Source organism: Schistocerca americana, chromosome 2, assembly GCF_021461395.2.
Source record: "Schistocerca americana isolate TAMUIC-IGC-003095 chromosome 2, iqSchAmer2.1, whole genome shotgun sequence".
Taxonomy (NCBI): domain Eukaryota; kingdom Metazoa; phylum Arthropoda; class Insecta; order Orthoptera; family Acrididae; genus Schistocerca; species Schistocerca americana.
In genome coordinates, this window is record NC_060120.1 from 380,319,697 (window position 1) to 380,335,654 (window position 15,958).

Here is a 15,958-nt window from a genome sequence, read left to right on the forward strand (position 1 = left end):
CTGTGAATGAATCGAAGACTCCGTCTATAGCAATAAAGTGAAGCGTCATTTACTTTACAGTTATTGTATGTCATTCAAGGCTGTGATCTTTCTCTTTAAACAGTCAGCTCTATAAATTTTTGTATCTGGTCACAATGTTCATCGATGATAGTAGACTACGTTGTGGCATATCTTCCGTGTAAACGAAATAACCAAACTCGTACAAAACTGTCATCCGAAGAACGTAGTCATCCACGAAAAGTAGAAATTGTTTCTCAATTCGTGCGCTCTAAAATCTTCCCAGTGAAATAAGAATGCTTTGCTTTACATGTAACTCTTAAGTATGGACGACTGTGATGTCTGGGTGTAAATTATAATGATTTGTTCCTGAATTTTATGATGGAACAGAGGGAACTCGAAACACGGTATGTGCATGTGACCTGCTAGTCTCTAATATCGCAACTGGCGTTGTGGAGCTTAACGTCCCATATCAACAGTGCCACATGACGTCACGTCGCAAGACGCTCTGAAGAGGTTTGGTAGTTTAACCACTTTGACTCCATCTGTCCCGGGTTCACTACTTATACTTTGAGTAACAATCATCAGCAATGGCGGTCGAGGACTTACGGCATAAGAAGTCACCCTCTTTCTCTCTTGTCAAAGAGGGCAGAGGAGCGGACAGAAGCCCAGGGTACTCTCTTGCTCTGCGATGGGAAACTGTCCCTGAGGCAGGAACAATCAGCAGTGATCAACGGCATGAGGATGCAGAAGGCAATGGAAACCGTTACTTTAAGGACACGTAAAGCGTGTCCACAGGACGTGTGGCCTGTAATTGAAAAGTGAATAATGTCATGATGATCTCTCCATTGCCGGCCGGTGTGGCCGAGCGGTTCTAGTCGCTTCAGTCTGGAACCGCGCGACCGCTACGGTCGCAGGTTCGAATCCTGCCTCGGGCATGGATGTGTGTGATGTCCTTAGGTTAGTTAGGTTTAAGTAGTTCTCAGATGTTAAGTCCCATAGTGCTCAGAACCATCTCTCCATTGGAAAAAGATTCCCGGCTAGTACCCCATTCAGATCTCTGGTAGGGGACTCCCAAGTGGGAGGTGCCCATGAGAAAAAGACTGAAGAAACCAACGGTAGGATAACGTACTGTAAGGCAGGGCGTAAAATATCATAAGTCTCAAAGTGATAAGGAAGCTAGAAAATCTGAAAAGGGCGCCAGTGAAGTGAAATGGAAAGAAGACAAGGATTTCTGTTGAGATGAGTATATGGTAATATCAACAGCAACTGAAAATGGTATAACGGAAGTAACATTCGGTATGAATAGGAAGGCGGGGCACATAGTGGGTTATTGTGGAAAGTTCAGTAATAGAGTTGTTCTCATCAGAATCGACAGCAAACCAACACCAACAACAGTAATTCAGATATACATGCCGACGTCGCAAGCAGAAGATGAAGAGATGGAGAAAGTATATCAGGATATTGAACAACTAATTCAGTGTATAAAGATATGGACAGTGTCTTGAAAGGAGGATATAAGATGAACATCAACAAAAGCAAAACGAGGATAATGGAATGTAGTCGAATTTAGTCGGGTGATGCTGAGGGAATTAGACTAGGAAATGAGGCACTTAAAGTAGTAGATGAGTTTTGCTATTTGAGGAGCAAGATAACTGATATTGGTCGAAATAGAGAGGATGTAAAGTGTAGACTGGCAATGGCAAGAAAAGCGTTTCTGAAGAAGAGAAATTTGTTAACATCGAGTAAAGATTTAAGTGTCAGCAAGTCTTTTCTAAATGTATTTGTACGGGGTGTAGCCATGTATGGATGTGAAACATGGACAATAAATAGTTTAGACAAAAAGAGAATAGAAGCTTTCGAAATGTGGTGTTACAGAAGAATGCTGAAGATACGATGGTTAGATCACGTAACTAATGAGGAGGTACTGAATAGAATTGGAGAGAATAGGAATTTGTGGCACAACTTGCCTAGAAGAAGGGATCGATTGGTAGCACATGTTCTGAGGCATCAAGGGATCACCAGTTTAGTATTGGAGGGCAGCGTGGAGGGTAAAAATCGTAGAGGGAGACCAAGAGATCAATACACTAAGCAGATTCAGAAGTGTGGTAGGGTGCAGTAGTTACTTGGAGATGAAGAAGCTTGCACAGGATAGAGTAGCATGGAGAGCTGCATCAAACCAGTCTCTGGACTGAAGAGCACAACAACAACAGAGATATGAAAATCAAATACTCATGGGGGATTGGAATGTGGTATTACTGGAGTAGTAAGAATAAGGAAGGACTAATCGAGTTTCGTAATAAATTTCAGTTAGTAATAGCGAATACTCTATTCAAGACTCGCAAGAAGAGCAAGAAAAGGCCGGGATATACGGGAAGATTGTTGTTAATTACATCACGGTGAGGCACAGATTCCGAAATCAGATATTAGATTGTACGCCGCACCCAATACAATACACTTCCTGTGTCAGAAAAGCTCCAGGACAGTTTTTTTTTTTTTTAAGTAGAAAGTTGCACTTACCAAGTAATGATCCTATCTCCTATTGCATAGGATTCCTTGGCTATCTATACGTAGTTGCCAACATTTCTGGGTGTATTGGAAGCAAGCAGGGAAATTTTCAACTATGATGCTTGTGATTTGTCACAGCCCGCTGGAAGTCTGCAATATCCTGATGAAGCTTTCGTTTCAATCGACTTTTCACTCCCGGAAAGAAGACCATATCGCAACGCGAGATGTCGGGGGTATATGGCGGATGTTGGATGGCAATAACAAAATGTCTGGCCACATACTCGGTAACAGATAATTTTCCTATTTCCTCTTCCTGTTCGGCTGTTAGTGTTTGAGGGACGAGTTTTACATTAAGTTTCCGCCTCCCTAAGTCTTAGCGTAAAATCTTGTGACACATGTCACGATTCAAATTAAGTTCTTCTGATTTTGCACGCGTAGTTACACGATGGTTTTCTTGCAATAACTGTCTTACACGCTCCAGGCTTGCATCGGAATACCAGCTCTGGGATCATCTTGCACTGAATCTCTGCCTTCACAAAACCTTTTGTGCCACTCGAAAACGCGACTTCTTGAAAGTGCCTCGCCTGCATATGCTTGCTTAATGGCTGACCACGTTTCGCTAGGGGTTTTCCCGAGATTAACTTAATGTTCACTCTTTGCTCACAGTCAGCATACAATGTGCCACCATAACTACTGCTCCAAGAACCCATACGGTGTGTTGCTAGCGCAGCCCTGCCGCCTAGTGAGTTACAGCAGAAACATGGCCAAGGCAATTTCAAGAAGGCACACATGCCAGGTAGTATAAAAACAACATTTATTCATTTTAATATTGCAAACTGAGAAAAAACTGTCCTAGGACTATTCTGACATAGGGAATAGTAACGATGAAGAGAAGGCTATAGTTCAGGAGATTAATCAGTAATAATCAATGGACAAAGAAGTGGGATACGGAAATACTAAGGAATGAAGAGATACGCTTGAAGTTCTCTGAGGCTATAGGTGCTGCGATAATGAATAGCCCAATAGGCAGTTCAGTTGAAGAGGAATAGACATCTCTAAAAAGGGCAGCCACAAAAGCCGGCAAGAAAAACATAGAAACAAGGAGGATGATTGGTAGGAATTCGTAAATAACAGAAGACATACTTCAGGAAGAAGGAAGTACAAAAATGGCTGCTTGAAAGATGTGACGAAATCCTAAATGAAATTATTGTCAGGATGCCTGCCTCAGCATACAGGAAAATCAAAACAGTCATCAGTGAAGTTACAAGCAAGGGTGCAATGGGAATTCCACTTTTAGACGCAGAGGAGAGAGCTGATAAGTGGAAAGAGAACACTGAAGGCCTCTATGAGGGGGAGGATTTGGTTGACAACATGGTAGAAGAAGAGACAGGTGTCGACAAGGAAGACACAGGGGAGCCAGTGTTAGAATCAGAATTTAAAAGAGGTTTGGATGATTTAAGACCATATAAGGCAGAAGGAATAGATAACATTCAATCGGAATTTCTAAAATCACTGGGGTAAGTCGCAACAAAGTGACTATTCACGTTGGTGTGTAGAATGTGTAAGACTGGAAATATACCATCAGACTTTCGGGAAACAGTCATCCTCACAATTCTGAAAATAGTAAGAGCTGACAAGTGCAAGAATTATCGCACAATAGGCTTAACAGCTCACGCATCCAAGTTGCTTACAGGAATAATGTACAGAAGAATGGAAAAGAAAATTTGGGATATGTTAGATGACGAGCAATTTGGATTTAGGAAAGGTAAAGGCACCAAGGAGGCAATTCTAATGCTGCAGTTCACAACGGAAGCAAGACTTAAGTAAAATCAAGACACGTTCATAGGATTTGTCGACCTATAAAAACCGCTCGACAATGTAGAATGGTGCAATACGTTCGAAATTCCGAAAAAAATTGGGGCAACTACGGGGAAAGACGGGTAATATACAATATGTATAAGAACCAAGCGGGAAAAATAGGAGTGGAAGACTACGAATGAAGTGCATGGATTGAAAAGGGTGTAAGGCAGGGATGTAGCCTTTCGCCCCTGCCGTTCAATCTATACATCGAAGTAGCAATGATGGAAATGAAAGAAGGGTTCAGAGTGGAACTAAAATTAAAGGCGAGAGGAGATCAATGACAAGATCCGCCGATGACATTGCTGTCTTCGGTGAAAGTGAAGAAGAATTACAATATGTGTTGAACGGAATGAACAGTCTAATGAGTACAGCGTATGGATTGAGAGTAAATCGAAGGAAGACGAAAGTAATGAGAAGTAGCAGAAACGAGAACAGTGAGAAATTTAACATGAGAATTGCTGATGGTAGCAAAATAATCTAGGACGAACGGAGTAAAGAGGGATAAAAAGCGAACTAGCACTGGCAAAAATAACATTTCTGGCCAAGAGACGTCTACTAGTATCAAAAATAGGTCTTACTTGACGATGAAATTTCTGAGAACGTACGTATGGAGCACAACGTTGTATGGCAGTGAGACATGGACGGTGAGAAAACCGGAACAGAAGAGATTCTAAGCATTTGAGATGTGATGCCACAGAATAATGTAGAAAATTAGGTGGACTGATAAGGACAGGAATGAGGAGGTTCTCCTAAAATCTGCAAGGAAAATATACGGGGAAATACTGATAAGAAAAAGGGACAGGATGATATGACATGTGTTAAGACATCAGGGAATGACGTCCATGGTTCTAGAGGGAGGTGTAGAAGGTAAAAATTGTAGAGGAAAGCAGAGATGGAATACATCCAGCAAATAATTGGGGACATAGGTTGCAAGTGCTCCTCTAAGATGAAAAGGTTCGCACAGGAGACGAATTCGTGGCGGGCCGCATCAAACCAGTTTGAAGACTGGTGACTGGAAAACGCACGCCACTGATGAACAATGTGTTGATCAGCAGCTGTACGCCTCTATCTTCTAGCCTTGACCGGTGTAACGACTTCAGTTACAGTGCCAGGTGTCTGCAGTAGTACGTGGTGTGGCCACTGCAACAATGACCTACGTATTTTGTGTAGGTGGCACACAGAAATAATAGCGTTGCACTTGTTATAGCAACCAAATATTTGCGCAAGGGACACAGCGAGCAAAAGAGAGAGAGCTGCTCTTGCCAGTGATGATGATCTCACATGCATGAGACTCAGGGTGGGCCCGGAATGACGGATGGCCGGCTGGCGTTACACGCTTCAAATGGTCCGAAGCGATGGGTCAAGTGACACAAAGCTGGCGCACATCGGTTTTTTGTGAGCTCTCTGAAGCCAGCTGCGCCTTTGTCTGCCTAAGGCAGACTGTCGGCAAACTTTGTTACATTCGAGTTTGCATTTGTTATGAATGAAACTTTATTTCGGTGCAGTTTGATGTGCCACAGGAGTGCCGACATTATCATCTTGCGTATTTTACCTGTATGGAGCATGTACTAAATAAGTGAAACATCTAAAACACGTGTAAACATAATTTGAATGAAACTTTCAACTAGTGTAGTGTTCGTTTCTTGAAATTGTGAGTCCAGACGCGAGGCATACACGGACTGTTCTGCTGATAGAGTGATGCCTGTGAAAAGCGAAACTCCAATTTGGTGTTGCTCTTTGTGAGGAAGCATGGCATCTGTGGCTAGTTGTATTTCGAACGTGAAGAGGGCAGGCCGTGCAGCTAACTGGTCGGTAGACATGTTTGAGTTTCAATCCGCCAGGGTGAATCTTGCTCCATTCCTTTGCTGCAGCCGGCCGAGGTGGCCGAGGTGGCCGAGCGGTTCTAGGCGCTACAGCCTGGAACTGTGCGACCGCAACGGTCGCAGGTTCGAATCCTACCTCGGGCATGGATGTGTGTTACGTCCTTAGGTTAGTTAGGTTTAAGTAGTTCTAAGTTCTAGGGGACTGATGACCACAGAAGTTAAGTACCATAGTGCTCAGAGCCATTTGAACCATTTTGAACCTTTGCTGCAACTACTCAGTTGTCCAGTTGTCCTGTTAAGGGTGGCCACGCGAGGCTGCCGTAAGTAGGAAAATCGAACGTGATTGATGGGAACAGAAGCAGGACATCGACATTATGCCGGCACGGTAGCTCAGCGTGTTCGGTCAGAGGGTTAGCGGCCCTCTGTAATAAAAAAATTGAGTCAGCAGCTCAACACTGAACTTGAAGGGGTGTCCAGGGACATCCGCACCGAACAAATGCAATGAAAAAAAATGGCATAGAGCGTCTGCCCTGTAATCAGGAGATCCCGGGTTCGAATCCCGGTCGGGGCACACATTTTTAGCTGTCCCCGTTGACCTATATCAACGCCTGTACGCAGCTAGGGGTATTAATTTCATTGTAATGAGATAGTTATTGTATACGTTTGCAGAAACGTATCTCTTAAATTGTTCATATTCCTGACAAATAAAAGAGTAGTATAAAGGGTGATTAGAAACAGTCTGAAAAGATTGTTGGAGGATACATTGTCCTGAAAAATAACTTTAAGAAACAAATTCGTTACATTACGCCGTTTCTGAGTTAATTAGCGTTGAAGTTAGCCAATCAGGCGTTCGCGCGCAAATTCAAGCTGCCCGACAGATACAATTAATGTCAGTTGTTCTCATAGCGTAGATGACAGCGCACGAGATTGCTCAGCCTTTGGCCCAGGTTCAGTCATTACTAACGTTTCATGTCCAATTTTTGTATCGCACTCTTGTTCGGTTTTAGAAAACCAAACGAGGAACAACGGCGACACCGTCTCTAACGGGCCGCTTGGATTTTCTCGCGCAACGGTCTGATTACCTAACTACAGCGCTAATTAACGCAGAAACGGCGCAACGTATCGAATTCGCAGTTATTTCTCAGCACAGTCTACACTGCAGTATCCTTACAAGCTTTCCAGACTGTTTCGGACCATCCTGTATTGCCTCTTAAATAACATGGGTTTTTATACCATCATCTGTCTGCAATCATAAAGAACACTCATATGAAGGTATTACGTTTCTTTAATTTTGAATAACATTATTAATACTTGGTATCACTAATCAGACTTTTCAGAGAAGTAATAACAGATTTTTGCGATTTATTTGAAAGGAAATAATACTGCAGAGGCATATCATGTGAAAACTAGACTACCACAATGGCAAAAATAAGCTAGTGACAATATGAGTAAACAAGCTAGAGGACAAGAGAGATGATAGGTTTTCAGTGTTGTATAGAAGACGAGAGAACTCACCGTACGATGACGTCATTGACAAGGACAAGCAGCCCCAGCTGGGTGTACTGCCAGAAGAAGGCGCCGCCGATGGCGCTCATAAGGCTCGGCTTCTTCTTCTTCTGCTGCTTGTTCCATTGCCTGCAACAGAAGCTACATGTTAGCATAAAAAAAGTGCACGGGTAATGGAAGATAGGGAAACAGGACACAGAACTGAAATAAGACACAGAACTACAACGATTCATATTTCTGCCACATACAAAGAGTGTGGCCGATAGCAACGGAAACATTCTCCGACGTATAGGGTTACAATACTAAAATAAAAGATTATTTTAAGATTGCCGAAAGATCACCCAAACTGATACAGACTGCCGGGTATACAAATTAGATGCAGGTCTAATAAAGTGCACATAAGGATGAGTTTAGTATGGGCGCCGGACTCGGACATTGTTATCGAGGTGAACTCAACAGCATTGCGCCGTCCACAGATGTTTGGTTCCACAGGAGGCGTGGACTACCGCCGAAATATCTGCCCAAACTGCTACAGACAGCCGGGATGTACGAAATTAGATGCGAGTCTAATAAAGTGTTAGTAAGGGTTAGTTCAGTATCGTCGGTGGATTCGAACATTGTTACTGAGGTGAACGCACCAGCGTTAGTCGTCAAGAGTTCTTTGGTCCCATGGGCGGCGTCAGTTGGCGATACCCTCAGCTGGCATAAGCTAGGACGAAAGTGCGCGAGTTTTCCTCGACCAGCTGTGTTGATGTATCGGAAACAGAGCTGAAAAACTACTATAGATTACTGTAGAGTATGATAAGCAACCGTAGACTACGGTAATTTTCCTGCTAGCTTTGCTCAGTTCAGGTCGTACCTATACGTTACCTGTGTTGCTCTGCTCACCTGTCGGGCGTTACCTCATAACGATCGCTTTCTTTGCGTATGCGATTAGTGTCTTACTAGATTCCCATAAAGAGCGGAAGCAGTACACTCTCTATAAAGTTAGTGAGGACATACAAAGGGCCGCATAATCTACACAGTCCTGTCTGTTAGTTAAAAGTAAACTGTATTTACAGCAAAACTAAAATTGTCAATGTTGAAACACGTATGTAACGCAGCAGCGATGGCGAGGCATTGTAGCATCTGTGACCAGAGAGTATGCGCTTGACCGCGCGAGTGTTGCGAGCGGTTCTCAGTCAGTAGTAGTCTTTGCGAGTTAGTTGTCGCTATGCAGAGTAGCAGTCAGTCAGTCGTTGCGAGTCTGTAGCTCTGTCTAGGTGAGAGCAGTACTCAGTCTGTAGTCGTCATGCAGAGCGGTCGGTCAGTAGTAGCAGCCCAGTGCGGTTGTGTGATGTAGGCGGTCGGCAACAATGGTCAAGATGAGGAATAAGGTATACTGTTAATTAATATAATCATTAGATAAGGAAAAATTTTATTTATTGTAATTATTCTCCAACAAGTCTCCCAATAATAATATTTTTATTTCAAAAGCATTTTCTCAAAAGTTTAATTTTTTTGAACTAAAGATCTCGTTGCACTTCCCATTTCATTCCACTTCTTTTTGAAGAAAAATTTCACTAGAATTACAAAAAAAAAGGAGAATATTATTATTTGCAATGTAGTTCCTCCAAGTGGTGCGCAACAACAAGAGCAGGTATGTGACATCCATTTATTCTGAGGTAAGATTTTAATTCTGATTGTTTTTACACAGGGCCAAAAACCGATATTTCGGTTTAATTGAATTTTCTTGTCACTGAATGGACTTTAATTTTTTTTGAAGGATTTATAATTGAGTCAGATTGCGAATTTCACATTTGTTGCCATTGTCAGTACATTTGATTGTGGGCAGGTTACGCATAGAGCCATGTCCATCAGCATTTCTAATTAGTATCGTTATTTTCTTTTAAAATTTTTGTGGGGAGGTTACACTTGGCCCCCATTTCTATTAAGTATTGCTATATTTTCTTCTTTAAAAAATTGCGGTGGGGAGGTTACACTTGGCGACACCCAGTCCAGGATCGTATTTCGTTGAGAGTCTTTTGAGCGACAGTCAGATATCTGCTCTTATTTGCTTAGATAATTAGGATTTGGCGCAACGCTTTTAATAATATTGTGACTTTCTTTCTACAGGTCAACGGCAATTTGCTGCTTTGTTGTATTTGTGTGTTGCTTTTGCATTGTGCTTATTTGTTTTGTGAAAAATTTTGACTATTGTAAAAATGCCGCGAAAGACTGTGAATAGTGTATCGCGAAGTATTGTGAATGAAATTACCGACTTAAACAACGTGACCGATAGTAATTGTGATACGCAACGTAATGATGACAATCCTGCGTTCACTAACAATCAGTGCATTCCAACCACTAATGATGACTTTCACCTTAATGATGAACAAACGAACTCAATTGTCTCGTCTGTTAACTTGACGACAATTGATGACGCAGAATGCTCTATGGTAATGAGCGCTGTAGAGCTTAACACATCCGATTCGGAAAACTCAAGCAATGTACAGACAAATCTGTCTAATGAAAATGAACAGATCACACAAAGTAGGACGGATTTATTTAATTCCGAAATAGGGACTGACAGTGTATGTTTAACTGGCAAACCTTTTTGTAAATCTCAGAGTAACCAAATGGTTGCAGAAAAGGAGACAATTCCAGATCCACCACTAAACAGTACAGATAATATAAACGCTAATTTTGACTTGGTACGAATTATGACAAGTTTGATACAACAGCAAAGTGAGAAAATGGACAAAAAATTTAATAAAATTGATGAAAATTTTAAACAACTTAGGGAAGATAACAAACACTTAAATGAAAAACTTGACAATAATGACGAAAATTTCAAACAACTTAGTGAACAAATTACAGCCGTTGCTGCGCAGTGCCATGACACTAAGGAACAGTTGCGCGTGGAAATTGAGGCTTGTTCACAAAAAAATAGCGAAGAAATAAAGTCTGTTGCGCAAGAATTAAGGGAAATGCAAACAGCCGCGACAAATACACTCAGAGACGAAATTAGCGGAGTCGCCAAACAATGCTCTGAAAAAGCTGCACAATTACGGGACGAGTTTAAAGCAATGACGGTAGAACTTTCGCGCACTATGGACGCAAAGATAGACGCGAAATTCGAACAGCAGAACACTCAGATTAACGAGCGCTTTAGTCAGCACATACAGAACAGTGATACGCGTTTCCGCAGATTTATTCAAGATCAAAACAAAGTAAAACGACAAGTCATGGAAACAATCACTGCACAGAGACAAGAGGACAAACGTAAAATATTCGCGAAAGCGAAGACGTATGTAGACAATAATATTACTACAGTGTCCGACAAAATTAATACCATAGAACAATTGAACGCGGAATTACGGGATGAAATTTCTGATCTTAAAGCAAAAACGGATACACACACAGTAAATATTCAAACAGTGACAGATAGATTCGAACAACTAGATCTAACACAGGATTGCGATGTCATCAAAGCTGATGTTAAAAAACTAAGCGAAACTACGCGCAAGTTGCAAAAACAGATTATGCGTCTGATTCTAAAACCGATGATCAGGTTAAAATACTGACTGAAAAATGTGATGAATTGGCCAGTCGTATTGATGTTATCGAAAATACTAATGACAATAAATCAGACGATACTGCACCGGTTTCTTTTATCCAAACACCTGAATTTCAAAATTTACAGCTGACAATTAATGAAATCGATTCATCTAACAACACGTTACGTCGGAAGTTATCAAATTTACAACAAGAAGTAACAGAGATGAAAAACATGTCAGTTAATAACATACCACAACAGACGCCACTTTATGAACATGTGTCAGAGTCACGCAGCGTGTATAATGTGAGCAATTTACAGCAACTACGCGACTTAAAATCCGAAAAGCCACGCGACTTAAAATCTGAAAAGCTACGCAACTTGAAATCCGAAATGACACAGACGAACAGATTCACACACAAACCTGAACGTGTTATCAAACTGAGTGACGAGAACGTAGATTTCGAGCAATTTGCATTTGTAAGCAAATGTAAAGAATTTAATAATGACAGAACACAGATACACGATTTGCACTGTATACGACAATTTATCTTTGTACATTCACCGCTATTATCGGTAATGCAGAAGCTAGCTTTGAACCAGATGCGACAATTTATTTTTGTATTTACAACAGCATTGCCTGTAATGAAGAAATTTGAATTAGCACGGATACAACAATTTGCCTTTGAAATTTGTACCGCCATTGCCTATAACACAAAAGCTGAAATTTATTTGCAGTGTGTAAAAGACCTCAGGGGATTCATTACGCTTTAATGAATATGTGCCGTAGCGAGCATAGGGCCCCGAGCTGTAGTAGTGCTGTTTCATCTTTAGTTTTCTGCACTGCTGCCTTTTCTTCTACTATCCTTTATATCTATCAAAATTGCTCTTTAACTATTGCTCTACGTAGTATTAAGAAACAAGTAATGAAAACCGGATATGACAAATATTTTACCGAATGTGACAATTTTCAGTAGGCACTCCCGTAATGACAACTACCGCCGTAATTTTAATTACAGATAAAATCGTAATCATCAGTATGTGTAAAAGTAAAATTAACAGCAAACGCATTTTTTGGTAACAATAGATGTTTTTCACCACAATAGCATGAAAGTCAACCGCTTAGCATACGTAACCAACAATGCAGTCTACAAGGTCAACCAAACTTTAATGTTTCGCCGCGTGCACGTATAGTCCCAGCCCCAACAAATAGTAACGCATGGCAGCAAAGAAATAACTACGTACAGACAACACACTATTTCAACTCGCATAGCAATACGCCGTATAGAAATTACTATCATGACAGACGTAAAAATAACGAGCACAATTTTCAGCGTACATTTAATAACAGTCGATATTATGAGCAGCAAGAACATTAGCAACAACATATTATCACGAATGAAACAGACAATAGGTGTCATCTATAGCGTAACACGTCAGTAAGAAATAACAGAACAGTTCATATAGTGGATATGCCACAACATTCTCCCGTAAATAATAGCACGTACGACAGAATTTGACCAGACACAGTACAGATTGCATATTACAGTAACGCAAACATTACTTTTGACACGCAGAATTTTGTTCACGAGAATGTTATTTGAAACATGCTTTGTTGAATGCTCCACTTTTATCGCACCCAGATCTTACTAGAAATTTTTCCATTGCCACCGACAGTTCTAACACCGCTTTAGGCGTACACATTTTCCAGGAAATTGAAGAAGATGGTTCAATAGTAATCAAAAACATCGCATTTGCAAGTCGCATTTTGTCACCTGCTGAACGAAATTATTCCGTCACAGAACTTGAAACATTATGTGTTGTATGGGCTTTCACGAGATTTAGGCACTTTCTTTACGGCAGACATACCACCGTCTACACAGACCATAGAGCGATACAATTTTTACTTTCAGCTAAATTCACTCACGACAGGTTAAGCAGATGGAAACTATATTTACAGGAATTTAATTTTACAATAGTTCACATTCCCGGTACGCAAAATGTTATAGCAGACGCACTATCGCGTTCTCTCAGTAACAATCAGCAAGACGTAGCAACCAACTTCTGCAAAGCAAATTTCAGTGTCATGTACATTCAGCAGGTTGCATTTGAAAATTTTATTTCATCGTCATTACAGGACATAGCACAAGAACAAAATAAGGACAATGTGTGGAAAGAAATTAAACACCTTTGGCAAGATAGGAAAAATGTTACGATTAGGAACCACTACACTGTACGCAATGACATTCTGTTTCGCCGCTCTCATCCTGACAGCAACATTTGGTTATTATGCATTCCTGACGAACTGGTTAACAAACTAATTTGGTACACTCATTTAAGTTACGCACATTACGGAGCACGAAAATGTTTTCTTATACTGAGACAGAACTGTTATTTTACCAACATGGAAAAACGTATACGACGAGTTTTAGCGTCTTGTAAAATTTGCCAGAAAGCTAAATCAGACACCACTTCACATATTCCTCCTTTATATCCCATTATACCTGTGAAATTAAGACACATGGCCGCAGTAGATATTTTTGGTCCGATTCCGAGAACTAACAGAGGTTTTTGCTACATTTTTGTCGCTGTTGAGCTCACTTCAAAATTTGTTACTTTCACTCCGTTACGCAAAGCTACTGCTAAAACTGTTTCGAAAGCATTTGTAAAACATTTTCTATTTCATGTAGGGCATGTAATGAAAGTAATTTCTGATAATGGATCTCAATTTCGTAGTAGTGTATGGACACGCATGTTACGAGCTAGAAACATTTCTCCGATCTATATATCCAAGTACCACGCTTCTTCGAACCCTTGTGAAAGATTAATGAAGGAAATTGGTAAGCTGTGCAGAATATACTGCCACAAAAGACATATTGATTGGGATACACACATACTCTCATTCCAAGATGTAATTAATTCCATTCCAAATGAATCCACTATGCTATCTCCGACTGTTATACTGAAAAACGTTGAACCACCGAACAAAATTAAAGAATTAATAGAATTCCCCAAAAATCGTCGCCTACGACACCACGAAATAATTGACATTGCGCTGAACAACATCAAACGTGCCGCAGAGCGCCGGAGAAGACAGCAAAAACAGGTTTGTACACGCCGCGACTTTCACGTTGGACAGAAGATATTAGTACGTACACACTATTTATCCAGCAAATTAAAAGGTAAGTGCAGTAAATTTGAACTTCTATACGCAGGTCCGTATCGGATTCGCAGTATCCCTCACCCCAATGTTGTACACGTCGAAACTTTGAGAACCAGAAAATCGAAAGGCAATCACCATATCTCAAACATTAAACCGTTTATTGAGTGAAACCACTGTATGATTCAACACACTATGATGCCATTTACTAATGCAATTAATTCACCTGACTACTTATTGATGATTATCGTATTTTTTTTCTTGGCAAGTGCCCGGCAAGGTAAGGTTAGCAGGTCGCTTTTCTTGTCGTCACACATCAGACCATGCATATTTTTCCAGATGAATTTACACATTTACGACTATTTCTGCAATTATATTTATGTGACTACTTATTGATGATTATCGTATTTTTTTTCTTGGCAAGTGCCCGGCAAGGTAAGGTTAGCAGGTCGCTTTTCTTGTCGTTACACATCAGACCGTGCACATTTTCCATTTTTTTGTGTATATGACTGTACTCCAGTTTTGTTTGTATGCACTATGAAATAGTTAAGATATAACACACACCAGTCGACTTGGACATTTTTTTTTTTGCCTTATGACATCTCAACATCATGACTGTTTCACATTTTTTTTGCTACTGCATTGTATTATTCTGTGTACATTTTTTCGCATCCGAACACTGTCAATGTCTTGGACATATTACGTTTTCTGTCATGTTATGCTGTATGGTTAATTGTGTCACCATAAACCAGTCATTATTTAGTGGGTATAGGATTTAAATGCAAGACATTAATCTTTGTTCATCAATTTCAGAAAGGAATGATGATTCTAAGAAATAAATTTAACATAAATGGGAATTTCACCTACGGAATAAACGAAAGGAGATGCAATAACTTTATGAGGAAGAGTAAAGGGATCAGGATTAACAAGCATTAACAAGACTATACTATACTCATCACAGAATAGCAGTCTTAACTAATTTTTTCTTTCAGAATACAAGGTGATTGATGCAGGCTGTCAGAGAGAACTACACATCTTAGTTTTAGTAATGAAATATGCTAGAGATAAGGAATAGTTATGTAATGAGTAATGAAGTGATTTTTTGCAGATGATAGTGAATACTGATGAATAATGATGAAGGAAATGGTATTATGAATAATGAAGTTTTTCTTTACAGGTGATGATAATGGTGAAGTTATGATGATATGGATAATGAAGTTTTTTTCTTTATGCCACGTAGTTATTTAAGTATTTGTTGCGGTTTGCTTTGACAGCAGGTGTTACATTGCATAGTAGGATGACGGAAAGTTTTGGAAAGGACAGCTATGGAACACATTTTATACACATTTCACTACTTGTTAATTCGAAGTTCACTACTTTTCAGCATAGTGTGCGTTTCTTCTTTCAGGTCAATAATCCGTTTTTGTATTTTTTCCAGGAGAAGTTTTTCATGACACTTACTAAACCTGTTACTTATTATACCTGTTCTAGTACTTGCATTTTTATATTTTTTACCCATTTGTGTTTATCATTTATAAATGTGATCACATGTACTGCCTTGTTACA

General features: G+C 40.2%; 1 protein-coding gene across 1 annotated transcript in view; it reads right to left on the reverse strand.

Moving 5' to 3' along the window:
* The window catches only part of LOC124594830 (ATP-binding cassette sub-family C member 4-like), a 270,890-nt gene that overhangs the window by 109,701 nt on the left and 145,231 nt on the right, over window positions 1-15,958 (reverse strand). Inside the window, exon 3 of the mRNA XM_047133278.1 lies at window positions 7,704-7,823. Coding sequence (XP_046989234.1) covers window positions 7,704-7,823 — 120 coding nt within the window. The remainder of the gene's footprint in view (window positions 1-7,703; window positions 7,824-15,958) is intronic.